Source organism: Sesamum indicum, linkage group LG10 (genome assembly GCF_000512975.1).
Source record: "Sesamum indicum cultivar Zhongzhi No. 13 linkage group LG10, S_indicum_v1.0, whole genome shotgun sequence".
Classification (NCBI taxonomy): Eukaryota; Viridiplantae; Streptophyta; class Magnoliopsida; order Lamiales; family Pedaliaceae; genus Sesamum; species Sesamum indicum.
In genome coordinates, this window is record NC_026154.1 from 3,693,024 (window position 1) to 3,709,819 (window position 16,796).

Below are 16,796 nucleotides of genomic sequence, written 5' to 3' on the forward strand. Positions count from 1 at the left end.
AAAAACCAGAGGAGGGGTTTATCGAATGTTACCGCCACCAAGGATCACCACGGGTCAGAGATGCTGGCTCTGATACCACTGTAGGGAATAACCCTCCAGTGGTATTTCTTTCAAATAATAGCCTATCAACTATTACAGATGAACGGAGTACGAAACTCCTCAATATTACAGGCCAAAAGAATAACAAATATTACAGAACAGAATATAACAAAGAAACAGAAGAAATAGAACAACGAATCAACTGTTTGGATGTGGCTCAGGAGATAGAGCCAGATCCAATCTTAAAGGGACACGGTCACAAATACCGTACCCAACCACACACGGCAAGCCCTCACGGTTGCTCCACAACACTCGGCACCCAACCAAGACCCGAACACAAAGATCGGACACTCTCACTTCACACAGAACACTCTCACAGTAGATATCACGAAGAACAAGAGTAGAAAACAGATTTCCTTTTTCCGGCCGAGAGATTTAGGGGAAATGAGACCTCCGTATATATAGGCTAGAAATCATCCGGAGATATAGTTTGTTAGGCGGTTTCGGCGGTTTCCTAAGAGCCATTAGGTTGGCCTTTAGAAACCGCCGGAAACAGACGGGAGAGGAAGACCGAACGGACATCTCGGTTTAGAGAGAGAGAGAAGGAGGAAGCGGCGGAACCGAATGAAGAGAGAGAGAGAACTAATTAGGGTTTGAGGATAAGGGGGTACATATATAAGTCAAACCGGGTCGGGCAGAGTGGAGCGGGTCGGGTACCGGGTTGGGGCCTCCAGGTGGTAATGGGCTTTGATGTGGGTGGGCTTCCGGATTTGGGCCACTTTTTCTAACATAGTTCAAACGTCGTCTAAGTTGTGTATTTTTAATTGTGTCAACTATAATTTGTCAATATATGATTTCTTTAATATTATCAATACAGGTTAAATTCGAATTGACTTATACAGACAACGAGCTTTTGAAGTTGCACTATTGGGGTTCTATAGCTAAGATCACAACATTTCCATGCTACTTTGTAAATGGCTACAATTTTCACACTAGATATACAGCGTAGGCAAGTCAACTATGAACGATAGGATGTATGCCAAAAGCTCATCATGTACCAACAGGGACTGCGACTTCTATGAGATTCTCGAAGAGATAATTCAGTTGAATTACCCATTTATTACAAACATGCAAATCGTTCTGTTTAAATGCTTGGATCAATCCCGTGAGAGGTACGAAGGTACAACCTCGTCATCACCTCACTGATGTAAATTTCAAGAAAGTTTATCAAAAGAACGAACCATTCATCCTAGCAAAACAAGCAGTACAAGTCTACTACACAGAGTACCTTAACATGAAGCGAGACAAAGTGGAACGGATTGTTGTATGCAAAACAAGAGCCAAAAAAGTAATCGATGACTTGCGGTGGACCAAAGTTGTGTTATAAGAGGATGAGGCGGTACCTACCCCACAAATTGCAATGGGTAACCATAGTTATGACCTGTATGACCCAAATGGTATTCAATTAGTCGTTGATCTTTCTGTTGCTAATCAACAAAGAGCAGGTACATCCTGATCGGTGGACTGCGAATCTGATGACGACACTAACGAAGATAGCTTTGACGAGGAATAAGAGATTGAAGAAGACAGTAATTATGATTGACATTAATTAGCGTTTCTATATCAAGTCTTTGTATACGTATTTATAAAAATAGTAAAAATATAATTTTCAAATTTATAGAAGTATAATTTTTAAATTAATTTATTTTTTTAAATAAAACACAATATTTTTCTATTTACGAACGATAAAAAATCCTAAAATTGTTGTTAAGTGTGACTGATATTTAAAACAAAATACAATATTTTGGAACACTGTCATTTTACGATCATTTAACTTATAATTTATTTTTACATCTGATACCCACCATAAAATAAAAGCTATGGCAAACACCTTTCTAATAAAATGGCAAAAGGTTTCCTACAACATTTTACTTGTGTCAATACTTAATGCTATGTAACGTGCCAAGTAAGTAGCCGGCATAGCATATGGACACTGCGCTACGATGTGGCAGAATGTCTGTCTTCCACCCCAACTACCATTCTCTTGTGGTAGCAAGCCTTTTTGCCAAGCCCAAACATGCCCTTACTAATATTTAGTATAGATGGGTTTGCATTAATTAATTATTTGAGCTTCATTAATAAATTAACTTATTAATGTGCTTACGTATTTTAATAGAATTAAAGTATATATATGGACTTTTGTTTAATTAAATTAAATAAAAGACAAATGGATCTTGATTGAAATTGATTTAATTTATTTTTACTGGAGGGACTTTCTGCCTAGATAAATTGCATTTTACCCTACCCATTATCTCAACTGACGTATTAATAAAGGCAGAGTCTTGTAATAAATCATATTCTACTAATACAGCTAAAATATCAAAGACGAAATATAAAATTGTTGGCTGAAAGATTACTTTTGTAAACAAAAAAAAGAAGCTTCCCAGGCCCTTTCTCTATCAACCAATACTTTTTATCAGAATGCTGATTCAAATAAAAAGACTTGTACCTCTAGTTTCTTAACAGGCTGTCCGGCGATAGATATTGTTCCTAAATGGGTTCTAACATACACAGAGGCCCAGATCCAGCTCAATAACAGGATCCTGGGAATGGTCGACACATGGCGAAATTCCCAGGCAGATAACACACGCCGTCGTACATTGGGGTAAAGTATACAAACACTTCAATTATGAAGAGTTCAGGTATCTAACCACCATATTTATTGTCTTTTAAATTTGTGTTAATTGAACAGTTGTGTGTCTTGTGCAGATCTTTAGTACATTCAACTGCTTGTAGGGTGACCATACAACCTATGCATCTCAAATATTATGTGTTGTCAGAATTGCATTGAAATGGAGGCCCCTCAATTTACGAATTTTCTTTTTCAGTGTTTTGAATAATTTACCAAATTCAACTAAACTTTTTCGATAATTTATCCAATTGAACAGAAAATTGTGTTTCGATATTTAGCATATACTAAATATTCGATCCGACGCGATAATACCACGCCCAAGCTCGACTGCGATGGTGGAAAGAAATTACTATTCTTTTGCCTGACATCGTTAATTTGGAAGTAGGTAAGGACCAATCACCTATCCCATCATTATTTTTGGGTGGTAATAATTCTTTTTGGTCCCGTCCATCTTCCTGATCGAACTCACTTGTTAAATCGGAGAAAATTATAATTTTAATCCCATAAATATGAGTATTAGAAATTTTATAGTTTTATATAATTTTTTTTTGAGAAATTTTATTCTGTAATTTTAAGAATTTTACATATTAAGAACAAAAACGACCAAAAAAATAGCACCCAATTAAGTTTATAATGTCATGTGTACTCTTTCAGTCGTTTCATCAAATTCAGACCATTTTTATTTTCAATATATGAAAATTTTTCAACTTTAAAGTAATTATCAAAGTAGATTTATATAGGGTTAAAACTATCATCCTCCAAATAAAATACAAAACCAATATTGCAATTTTTCCATTAAAAAAAAAAATGAGTATTTTGTATCTACCTTTTAATTTGGCAGGATTATGAATTTTTTGGCATACTCTGATTACTGGAATTAATATAAGTTCAGTAAAGAAAAAGGTGGTCAAAATTATAAAATCTTCAATAAAAATTTCATAATTTCATACTATATATATATATATATGATTATATTAACATATCGATAAATAAGCAATACATCATTTTAATCAATACATCAATATGAATAAGATTATATAAATTATAATAACTCACATAAAGTGAGATAAATTCCCACACTTTTAGCGAGACTCAAACTAATGACCTTAAAGTCATTCACGAGACCTTAACCTTAACCAGTAGGCTAAAACATGTACCATTGGTTGAGAATGCAACTCTTATCCCGCAACGTTTGCTTGATTTTTTTAATGTGTCTTTTAAAAAAATATGACTTTAATTATGATTAATTATAAAAGTAAAAAGTAAAAGATTATGGTAAATACTAACTACAACGGCTACACAATAGCTTTTGGCTATTGGTTCTATGTAGTAAGGCGTTTTTGCATAGCTAAAAATGGGTGGCAATGTTGATTAACCATGATAAAAAAAAAATTTAAATTTTTATATTAATTTATTTTAATCTTGGTATATAATATTGATTTATTATAATTTTTAAGTAATAGTCATATAATTAGGAAATAATACTCCACCGTCTTATAGTGCTAATTTTATTGATAATTATCTGAGGACTGGCTACTCTATAAAAAACCTCGTGGAAATGACTACTTGTGGTAATAAAGATTTTCTATTACAAATTAATATTTTATTTCATATTATATATAAAAATAACTTGTATTTAAGAGATTAAAAAACCTGTATACACAAAATATATAATATCAATTTGTAATAAAAAATCGGGCCTAAATATATTTTTGGTCTTATAATTTCGACACTTTAGTATTTTTATCCTTAATTTTTTTACGGTTGTAAAATAGTTCTGTACCTTTTTGATACTTTGCAATTTTGGGCCTTTCGATGCCAGATTTTGCAAAAGTTACTGGAATAAATCATCTCTCTTGTAATTTTGGCATTTCCATATATTCTTTCTTTTTAGGAATTACAAAAGAGTTATGTAATTATCTTTTGATATTTCTTAATTATTGTTGTCGGATTTACAAAAGTTGTTGGAATCATGTGCCACGTCAATTTTTTTTTTAAAAAATATATTTTTCATCCATGTTGGAAAAAAGTAAAGTGTTAGGTGAGGAAGAGAGACGAGAAGTAGAGGAAAACAAACTTAAGATTAATTTCTATGGAATTTCTTCGTCTTGTCTCTTGCAAAATCCCAACTACACATAGGTATTTATAGATGCACAAACTTAGATTTTCAAACTAGCCTAATTAATAATTATCTCATAAATTTGTGTCAATATTAAGTTTGGTCTAATAAAATTTTCAAAACATATTAATTATGGATATGGACCAACCTATTAAAAAAAATATCAAATTACATTTAACATAAACCAATCAGAACATAAACACAAATTTTAAATGATCTATGTGAGTCGCACATAATTTATTTCGGTGACTTTTGCAAACCCCGACACTAAAAGAATCAAAACGACGAAATGTCAAAAAATAATAAAATATTTTCGTAATTCCAAAAGGATATAAGATAAAAATGACAAAGTGTCAAAATTATAGGATAAAAAATATATTTTGAGCCTAAAAAATCTGAACTGTTATAATATATGTGAAGGCATATAACTAATTCTTTAGCCTTTGCCAAACATTATCCTCATTTTTGGGCATAACTCCAAATGTTCACCCACCTTTCACTACAAATTTTAGGTCACACAAATTGCTAGTACCCAAAATTTTCAACTGACTTTGCTGATTGGTGGTATCTACCATCTATTTATTACCATATCTTGGGACCCATCTACGCAAACTTACACTTCTTCTTCTTACCTTTCCTTGAAACCTTAAAATTGTCTTGTGATTGCCCTTAAACATCATATGCATGCATCTCAACCAAACATATATATATATATGCACTCATGTGGTTTATGGTTTTGGTGTCTTTCACATTACAATATGCAGTTTATGTAACTTTTTCTGAACATTTTTGATGGCGAATAAATCGAGAGTTTGCAATCCAAACGCACTTCACACCAAGCTACAAGTTAGAATTCTTAATGCAAAGGATGTAATCTACTTTGTGCTTTTCCTTTTCCTTATTTTTTAAGTCATGTTTTCTATGTTACAATCAAAATATGGATGTGCATGACATTATTTTGTATTATCCTTTCGTCTTTTTGGTGGGTTTTTTCTCTTTTTTTTTTTTTTTTTCTATTGCCCTGTTTCGTTACAAGAAAATTAATATAATTTTTCGTTATAATTAATTACTATAGTCAAAAGTATAAATTATAATACGTATTAATTAACTACGATTGCACAATGGTTATTAACAGTTGTTTTTGCAAGAGATGTCGATACATTAAGTATAACGAAAAATCATGATAAATATATTTTGATTAATCATATAAAAGAATATTAAGTATTTACATTGGTTTTATTTTATCTTGATAGATAGTATTGATTTACTGTGATTTCTTAAACCATAGTCATTTAATGTAGAAAAATTTAATTTTTTTGGGAAACCTTCGCCTGTATTAGATTAGAATTACAAGCACCTAACTTTTTTCCTTAACACAAAATTCAAATTATAGTGTAAAAACCTCAATAGCTACATCTCTTACAATCTTGGAACCTAATTTTAAGTGAAAAATTAGGTACGAAAATTCCAATTCATGTGGATGGTTTACTCCACGTAGCAATTTGTCCCCCATCCCCAAAAGTTGTTGAGGCTACTTAACAAGGCTGTTCCTCCACCACGTGATTCAGCTACCAAACAGATAAACCCTCATATAAAGACCCCCCCGGCAACCCTAGATTTCGGACAAGCACAACAAATATTTGTTACTACCACCCCTAATAGCCACCACCTCCGCAACCTACACTTTTCCGGCTGAAAATGGTGACCGTTGAGGAGATTCGTAGGGCTCAACGGGCTGAAGGGCCGGCCACCGTCTTGGCAATTGGGACCGCGACTCCAACCAACTGCGTGGATCAGAGCACGTACCCTGATTACTATTTCCGCATCACTGATAGCGAACACAAGACTGAGCTCAAAGAGAAATTTAAGCGCATGTGTAAGATGTTATTACCATTTGCAGAATTCCTCTTCTTCCCATTTATGACAACCCTTTTTTCTGCTGACAGTATAGTACGATGAATTTACATATAGAAATGTGTGCTTAACACACATGAATGTGCAATATTCATTAGGGTTTCACTTAGTTCAAGAATGCATGCTTGAAAAAGATAAGTCAAAAGAGTTCTAACAAATTAAAGAAGCTCTGCAGTGGTGGTGGCTGAGAAATTAGTAGGGCTTTTGCATGGAAGAATCATGGTCCCATGATTAAGTTGCCACCGGGTTTTCGTTCACACAATTCTTTGTTACCCAAAACAAGTTTGGTTGAATTAAATCAATCACAAAATAAGTATAATATATTTGTTATGTCATTTGTCACTTTTTTTTAAATGTATATCAATTGTATAAAAAATATATTGCATTTGTCATATAATTAGATCAGATTGGATCAAAGTCGATTTGAATTAGAATTTTTTTTCTTTAGACATGCAATGTGTATATACTTTTCCATATTTTATTTTTAATTAGAAAAGAAGAATCGTGGATGCTTAGATTACTTCTTTATAGTTCTATGATTTTTACTAAAAATTTTATACTATTTTCTGTAAAATACGCAGGCGAGAAGTCCATGATCAAGAAACGTTACATGTACTTGACAGAAGAAATCCTGAAAGAGAATCCAAACATATGCGCATACATGGCGCCGTCGCTGGACGCCCGTCAAGACATCGTGGTGGTGGAGGTGCCCAAGCTCGGCAAAGAAGCTGCCCAAAAGGCGATCAAGGAATGGGGGCAGCCAAAATCCAAGATCACCCACCTCGTGTTTTGCACCACCAGCGGTGTGGACATGCCCGGCGCCGACTACCAGCTGACCAAGCTCCTCGGCCTCCGCCCCTCCGTCAAGCGCTTCATGATGTACCAACAGGGCTGCTTTGCCGGCGGCACCGTGCTCCGTATGGCCAAAGACCTGGCGGAGAACAACGCAGGTGCCAGGGTTTTGGTTGTTTGCTCGGAGATCACGGCCGTGACGTTCCGTGGCCCGAGTGACAGTCACTTGGATAGTCTTGTTGGGCAGGCGTTGTTCGGTGACGGTGCAGCCGCGGTCATCGTGGGTTCGGACCCGGTGGTGGGGGTCGAGCGGCCACTTTTCCAGATTGTCTCGGCGGCGCAAACACTTCTGCCTGACAGCCATGGTGCCATTGATGGGCATTTGCGTGAGGTTGGACTGACTTTCCACCTCCTGAAAGATGTTCCGGGCCTGATATCTAAGAACATAGAGAAGAGTTTGAAGGAAGCGTTTGAGCCTTTGGGTATTTCTGATTGGAACTCTATTTTCTGGATCGCGCATCCAGGCGGGCCCGCGATTCTTGATCAGGTCGAGGAAAAGCTAGCCCTCAAGCCCGAAAAACTCCGATCAACCAGACACGTGCTGAGCGAGTATGGGAACATGTCGAGCGCATGCGTACTCTTTATACTGGACGAGATGAGGAAGTCCTCGGCCAAGGAGGGAATGAACTCCACCGGGGAAGGCCTAGATTGGGGAGTGCTATTTGGGTTCGGGCCGGGCCTCACCGTTGAGACCGTGGTGCTACACAGTGTGCCAATCAATTGAGGGTTATGTGGCAGTTGTTACCATTAATGTCGTGCATGTTCTATCTCTAGGTCCGATCTTGTTGTCAATTGAGATGCATTGCCTTTCAAAATTTACATTTATGGTTGTTGAATTAATGTGGCATGTTGTTGTAATAACATATATGGTGTGTCAAGATGAAGAATTCGTGTATTATAAGGATGTTTCCCGGTTTTGTCTTTTTTTTTTTTTTTTTGTTGGTGCAAATTGAAGAACATATACACTGAAGGTATCTTTTAATTAATGAAAGCATTATTTGGTCTAGCTTCTAGGTCGACATTATGAATTAAGGGCTACAAATCGGCTGAAGCTGTAGTCATGATTTCAATTGATGCAGCTATATATACATATAACTCAACAGTTCATATAAGCATAAATTATATTTGGAATTTGATTTAATTGTATTTACTGTTTCATATATAATGAGCGGCAAAACAAGCATTTTATATAAAGGGGTAGCAAATAGTATCCCAAAATTAGTGTTTTATTTTGGCAATTATAGAATTCCGGCCAACGATTTTTTAAAAGTGGCAGGAATTTGCTGATATGCACAAATTTACCCTATTTATTATTTAAGTGACTATACTTGTGTAATTCAGTTAAATTAATGCAAGAATGTTTACTTAATTTAATTAGGTTAAACACAGTTGCAATAAGTGTTATGGGATTTATAAATAATATAGTTTGGGTCTGATTTTAATATAAATTAATTTTATATTTTATATTAATGTACTTTACATGTACAGATAACATGTATTATAAAATTAATGTAATTTATATATTTATACATATATGTAATATATGCAGGTGAAGTGCAATACAAAATTATATGTGCAACGTGGATGGTACAAATTAGACAAAATCGCAAATTTAGTCCTAGATTATAAACACATTTATAAAATAGTTATGAGTTTTTAAAAATAACTTAACTTTTTGTTACATTAAATTAAAATACCCAAAAAAAGAAAAAGAAGAAGCCCAATATTTTTGAGTTTATAGTCAAATTAAATGAAAATTTATGTATAAATACATCAAATATAAAAAAAGCATTTTAATTATTCCAATATTATATGTTATTGTGACTAAAAAAATGATATTTGAGTCGTACGTTTGTCGTTGTCAATAAGAAGTACTGCCTAACGAACAGTTCCGCCTGTGAACATCAGCAACGTGGCCAAACGGACATCGCTCAACCCAACAACCATACACCGATTCATTTATACATAACCAAACAGGCCCCTTCGCTTTCGGCCCACCTATTCATTATATACAACCAAACAGCCCCTTATCCCATCAAGAAACTTCCATCATGACCTTCAACTATACCACAATTTAATGAAGTCAGATACTGTCTGTCGTATTTTGTTTTAGTGATCCAAATACTGTGTAAACTTAATTATATATTCTGGAACAATTAGAAGGAAGAAAAGAATTATATTAATTAAAAGCTAATAGCTGACGCACGCTCCGTGTGCTTTTAATTCAAAAGTTTTTATTATATTCATTTAATTAAATAAGTAAGAGGAAAGTCAATTGAATAATTTATCAAAGTTAAGTATTTCAATAAGATAACTACTCATAATTTATGACACTATACTTTTTTAATCCTATAAAATAAGGCTAGAATTTATTTTGATACCATAATTATGGTAAGTGTCGTTTTTACTCCCATAAAATTAATAATTACATATTTTTTGTTACAAAAAGTCACGTACGTTGTGATTTTGACACTCATTATTTGAAACTAAAAAGACGTAATTTTAAGACTAAAAAAAAATCCCAAAATCATATTTTTTTGGAACTAAAAGGACGTGATTTTAAGTTTTACGATACTAGAAGCGCCACTTTCATATTTATGGTACCAAAAAGAATTCTGGCCTTGTTTCATTTGACTAAAAAAATATTCTGTTCCATAATTTATGGTTTAGTTATACAAATCACCCCGTCTTTTACGTAATTACATAAATACCTCTGGTGGCAAAAAGCAAGGGTAGTTTATTTAAGTGATAATTATATTTACACCCCCTCATCTATTGTCATTTTACGCAAATCGTTCTTGCCTTTTTAAAAATTACAGAAACTACCCCTAACAACCTTTAAAATCCCAAAGTATCTCTGTTGACTTGATTAAACTTTTATTTAATTTTTCAATGACAGAAATGGCCTAAGGTATCTTGTAATTACCAAAAGGAAAAGGATGTGTCAAAGTACTGTTTATAAGGATGATAATATGTTCACGTATATTTTTTTATTATTTACACTTATTTTTAATTTAAATTAAAATTATTTTATTAACTTTTCTTAATTAAATCTTTATATAAAAATACATCTTTTAATAATTAAAATATTCAATTATAAGTTTAAATTTTAAAAAATTATAACACTTCTATAAGTTTTGAAAATTATTAAGATTACAAAATTATTTATTAGCTATTTTTTATTTATAATCAAAATTTTATTAAAATTAATAAATTATAATTTAAATAATTTATGCACTTTATAAATTATATTAAAATTAGTAAAATAAATAGTTTATTTATTACAAAAATATTTTAAATTATTAAATTATTTTTTTAAAAAATTATTCATTCGTTCCAATCCTATCGTCCCTCAACTCCAGTCTATGCCGTCATACTAATCATCCCCATAAATATTACTTTAACACCTTCTCTATTTTTTGGTAATTACAAAACACCCCTGACAGTATTTCTATCATTGAAAAATTAAATTAAAGTTTGACCAAGTCAACAGGGACATTTTGAGGTTTTAAATGCTATCAGAGGTGGTTTCTGTAATTTTAAAAAAATAGGAATGATTTGTGTAAAAGAATAATAGATGAGGGGTGTAAATATAATTATTCCTAGGGAAAAAAAAATTGTTAAGAGAACAACCCACGTTACACAATTATAAAAAAAAAAAAAAGAAAAAACATACATTTGGTCATAAATGTGAAAAATGGAGCTGAATTTTTCTCAAGCTACTAAAATTTTGGTGGATTTGGGGATAAAGGGTGAGAGACCAACTCTCTACATGAGGATGGTTTCCCATTTTCTCCATTTGGTTACTTGCAAAAAAAGAAGTATTTCTAGAAAGACAGCCACGAAATTGGGTTAGAATCTTTGTGTCTAAAGCTCCCAATTCACTAAGAAACAAAATCACAATCTGCACCTTATCTCCCATTCTATGCAATTAGGCCCCATTTTTATTACATTTTCTTTCTGGTTTAGTCCTACCACACACATCTTTTTATGCAATTAGGCCCCATTTTATCACTTTGAATGTCCTCTCTAATTGGTTTGTACTCGATTTCCTGGCACACAACCTCTTCTTTTTCTTGTTTGTGATTTTTTATGAAAGCACGTTACATGTATACAAATAAATATGTTTACATGGGCACTTGTCTACAGATGTACGTCTCCTCATCAAACGTTATTTATTTACATTTTTTTCTCTTTTTCCTAATATTCTCTTAATGGTCCAAGCATTGAGGAATTCTATTTATGGTAAAGATATTGAAAATCTAGGATCACAAGTAAAAATGTAAAATTTGTTATTTTATATGAGTAAATTGAAGGACCACCAATGATCAAATTAAATAAGAAATAATTACAGTTACACCCCCACATATTGTTATTTTATATAAATCACCCTTAATTATTTATAAAAACCACCCCTGTCATCTTTTAAGACCCCAAAATACCCCTGTTGACTCGGTCAAGCTTTAATTTAATTTTTCAATGATAGAAATGCCCTTAGCCCTTAGGGGTGTCGAAGTAATATTTATGAGGATAAATAATATATTTCGTAATATTATTTATTATTTATATTAATTTTTAATTTAAATTAAAATTATTTTATTAACTTTTATTGATTAAATCTCTATATAAAATTACACCTTTTAATAATTAAAATATTAAATTAATTAATTTATAAATTTAAAATTAAAAAATTATCACACTTTTATAAGTATTTAAAATTATTTATCCTCTATTTTTGTTTATAATTTAATTTTTTAAGATTAATAAATTGTAACTTAAAATAATTTATGCAGTTTATACAAGTTATACTAGAATTAGTAAAATAAATAATTTATTTATTAAAAATATTTAAATTATTAAATTATTTTTTAAAAATTATTAAAAAATAAGTAAATGTTTTGTAAACAAAATTGAGTTACTTTACAGTCTCTCACACTTAATAAACAATATAGATACATGTAATCAAGCGTAGTTTAGGACCACAACGCAATAAATATTTGGAACTTGGCCTAGTTCTACATTCAGTCTTCTGAAACGGTGTTGCTATTTACATAGATAGACTTTTCTAAATATTCTGTCAAAACTATGCATCAATCTGACAGTAACGACAAATTCAAATCCTAAGGAGGAAATTAATGTATCTATTTGACATTAGTACTAAAATTCGAGTACCAAAATAAATTTTCCACTACGGAACCACAAATTCAAACATCTAACGTTCAAGGTTTGAATGAGTGATAACAGTGAACAAGAAAGAATGGGTGAAGAAAGAATCAGTCTTCCCAGTATTCTGCTACAAATGCTAAAACTAGTGTAGGTAAACCCCTGCTACAGAATTAGAACTCAAACTTTCAGGGTCAGAATGAGTACTAAGAGGTACATCTTAGGTGACTCGCAGAACTCCGAGGCCCTGGAGTCCAAAATGATCGACACCCATTCATTTTTTATGAAACTTATAGAAGAGAAGTAGGCATGGAGTGTGGTCACTCTGAGACTCCGCGGACTATAAATTTTTGGTGCTAATAACCGTTGTTTGTGAAACTAAAGTTACCAGAGATCAACTCACTAGTCCTACTCTATTGCGCGAGTGCCTGACTACAGTAGTCGAACACCTAGAGAAGAATTACTGATACTAACAAAAACCTGTGCACCCACAATATGGTATTAGATGATGAATGTATTCAACATGGAAAGGAGACTGAACTGTTCGTGGTAATAACCAACAATGATAAACTGTGAAGGCCCTTAAAACCATCAGCAATTGAAGCTGGATCTTGAATTAGAAGATAAAGAGGGATGAAAATTGGATTTGGACGGGTCAAGGGGACCAAACATCATAAAAGAAAAAGTGGCTTCCATTAAAACTTCATGTTATAGAATTCATCATTCACAAAAAGAACTAGCATGGTTCTGAAAATTAACTGTTACAAGTCATGAGAAAAGCGGAAATCTCTGCTCACCAGAGGCATACGAAATTATTTGCCTTTTCAATGGTGCAATATAATGAGCCCCTTGGAATGCAGCAGCACGCAGTACATTGAGTGGTCTGAAATCAACGGAATATGCCTTCTGAAAGCCATCCAGAATTGCCATCATTGTCAAGTTTGCAGGTCTCCTGTCTGATTCATATCCTCTTAGCAATGACACCTGAGTAACCATGGAACGGTCATGATTTAGATAAATGCTCATGTCCTACAAATTGTCACATCTTAAGAGCTGGAATAACAAAGGAAGATTACGGAATGCTTATACTGACATGTACCCTCAGGTTTGGGTATTACGGATTAAACGAAAAAAAGAAAAAAAAAAAGAGGGAAAGGCCTGCGTATTGAAAAATTATGTTGCCATTCTTGCTCATATTTTACATTACATATTCCACATAAAAAACCGGATGCTGTGGGTGAATTTATGATGTAAAGTTGGACTGCATTGGGCATCTTAATTGTTTAAACCAGATGGTGTTTTTGTAACATGCTCAAACCTTAAGCGATATCTATGTCATTATGCCAAGGAATGTTAGCATACCTCCCCAATATCAGATCCAACTGCAATGCCTTCAGCAATAACCTTTGCAAGAGAGAATGCATCTCCAAATCCCATATTAACTCCTTGACCAGCCAAAGGATGAACAGTGTGTGCAGCATCACCGATAAGAACAACACGTTTTAATGCATAGCTAGTAGCATGATTCAGAGACAGTGGAAACACCATTCTTTCGGAGGCTACTTTAGTCACTCTGGGAGGAACTTCAAAACACTCATTGGTGGATACTGTTGTATCTCCAGTGAGCCAAGAGAATGCAGCTCTGCCACCAAACAGTTGAGAATTTGGATGTGGGCCATAGCCATTGTCAAGAGCACGATCTATTTCTCTCACAAAATCAACTTCTGACATGGATTTGCGGTTCAATGACTCTTCAGGGGTCATTGTCCAGACGATATTGCTGAAATTGTCCCCAATTGGCAGAAGTGCAATAGGGCCATTAGGGAGAAAACATTGCCAAGCACAATGGTTTTCCTCCATATGCTCTACAGTACATATAATTGCATTCTGAGAATATTTCCATCCAGTTGAATTTATTCCCGCTAACTCCTTAACTCGTGATTTGGACCCATCAGCTCCAACCTTCAGTGAGCACCATATAGCAGGAGAGCTTAATTCAATATCTTTTAAGCATTAAGAGTAGATTGATGGTTTTTTCTTACAGATATAAGGAGAAATTTGAATAGTTAAGCTCTACATGAAACTTACCACTAATTTGGCGTACAAGCTATTCCCATCACTCAGTTCCAATTTAGCTAAAGATCCATGAGGACTTGATGCGGATCTTGAATGTATGGTCATTGAGCTTAATCTGGAAGGATATATTTTCTGCTGGAAAGATGTGTTCTGTAACAAGTATAATGTCACTCAAAAATAGCGAGGATACACAATAAAATCTTCAAATTAAAGTACAAACAATTAATGAACCTTGCGAATATTATGAGTAATTGGCAAGACTTGCTGAAAATTAACAAAAAACTTTCATCAACAAACACTATTCCAGGCCTCAAGAAAGCATCTTACTCTATAATAAGGAAGATGATCTCTCCTTGGGGTTATTATAGTGACAGACTATACTTCCCTTTTCTGAAATTATCAAAGCCTCCGCTCCAAGTTCTCTTCATTGTGAAGAAAAGGCGCAAAACGAAAGTTCCAAACTACCCTCACTTAAATAAACCAATAAACAAATAAAACTTAAACAATTATGAGGACCTTCCATAGGAATGTTTACCTTCAACCCCTTTCAAGTTTACAATATTTTCGTGCCTATTCTCCTTAGTCTGCAGAAATATAAATGTGTATCCGTTTTCAGTCTGGTTATGCTAATATGTTATTGTTATCTTTTCAAAAATGCGTATCGGAATGTCATTCTGAAACTACAGGATTGGGCTTTAATAGTTGGTCTCCTGTGTGAAGATGTAACAATGTTTTGCTAGTTTGACATCTGACGTGTGGCAAATAAGCTACCTTATTTAAATTATTTACCAGAAATATAAGCACTGCATTCTTCATTTTTGTTTTTCTTTTTTGCCAGAAATATAAGCACTGCATTCTTCATTTTTGTTTTTCTTTTTTGCCTTTTCATTTCTTCTCTTCATTCTTTCAAATATTATTCCTTGCTGTTACCAACAGAGGCATAACCATGCATGACATTGTAATTATTAGCTTTCTTCTATATGTAAAAAACAAACATTTTCCAACATTTAAGTACCTGTAAGCATGATAATAAAGATCTATGAAGCACTTTATTCTCCACAACGCACCTAAATGAAAACCACAAACAAGATTATGTGATCATTACAGGTTTCATTACGGAAGGAGACAGCTGCAGAATTGTGCTTACCCTAGTATTTCTTTGTTAATGTCTCTGGCATTGTACCTTGTATATCCAAAACCAGTGTAATCCCAAACCTAGAAGAAGACATTCATCAAATTCAGATGTAAACTGTTCCAACAATCCTTAGCAACATTTTTCTAATTTTAAGTAGATGACAAATTACTGACCATATGATATTATAATAGAGCAAGTTAAACACATTAGGATTGTCAATGCAAAAATTAAATGAAAGAAGCACTAGAAAGCAAGATAAAGATGACATGTAAGATGGAGGGAGAAACTATTTGCAAGCAAGGAAGTGAGAGCAAACTTAGGACATCAGAATATTCCAGTATTCCTTCTTTATCTATCAATATATGAACAATGAGAAAATAGGCCAATTTTTTAAGTGATACAGAAGTAAAACAAATCCAGCTGATGCACACAAATCCTGCCTCTATTTAACCTACTGAAAGAAGAAATCAAAATCTTAAAATTACATTTTACAGGCATAACAGTTTCCTTTTACCTGCTCCAAGTTACATATATTTACTCACAACAAGTTAGAGCATGTTTCAGAGAACAAATCTTGGAGAGAGATGCTGGTCTAGAAGAAAAATTCCCTAGACCAATCTTATCGCCAAAGGACCTTAAGAAACAAGAAAATTCATTTTCAAATCTCAATATCATTTTCCTCCCTACAAGAGCATGGATATCACTTTAGTCTGTGATTCTGGTGACCTGAATAGTGCTGAACATTTCATCTTACGATTATTTCTAACTGCACAGAAATGGGTCTTGGTGTGTGATTTTTCTTCTTT

The 16,796-nt window shown here is 33.4% G+C and overlaps 2 protein-coding genes across 4 annotated transcripts in view; one reads left to right on the forward strand and one right to left on the reverse strand.

Moving 5' to 3' along the window:
* On the forward strand, positions 6,299 to 8,494 carry LOC105171854 (chalcone synthase). Its single transcript, XM_011093100.2, has 2 exons — positions 6,299 to 6,726; positions 7,346 to 8,494. The coding sequence occupies exons 1-2, from the start codon at positions 6,549 to 6,551 to the stop codon at positions 8,338 to 8,340; spliced, it is 1,173 nt and encodes a 390-aa protein (XP_011091402.1). The 5' UTR covers positions 6,299 to 6,548; the 3' UTR covers positions 8,341 to 8,494.
* The window catches only part of LOC105171855 (ubiquinone biosynthesis monooxygenase COQ6, mitochondrial), a 13,179-nt gene continuing 9,833 nt past the window's right edge, over positions 13,451 to 16,796 (reverse strand). For all 3 annotated transcript variants that reach the window (XM_020697275.1, XM_011093101.2, XM_020697274.1), the window contains exons 7-11: positions 16,003 to 16,070; positions 15,871 to 15,922; positions 14,868 to 15,005; positions 14,142 to 14,741; positions 13,451 to 13,763 (exon numbers count right to left, since the gene is read on the reverse strand). In XM_020697275.1, coding sequence (XP_020552934.1) covers positions 13,548 to 13,763; positions 14,142 to 14,741; positions 14,868 to 15,005; positions 15,871 to 15,922; positions 16,003 to 16,070 — 1,074 coding nt within the window. In that variant the 3' untranslated portion in view covers positions 13,451 to 13,547. The remainder of the gene's footprint in view (positions 13,764 to 14,141; positions 14,742 to 14,867; positions 15,006 to 15,870; positions 15,923 to 16,002; positions 16,071 to 16,796) is intronic.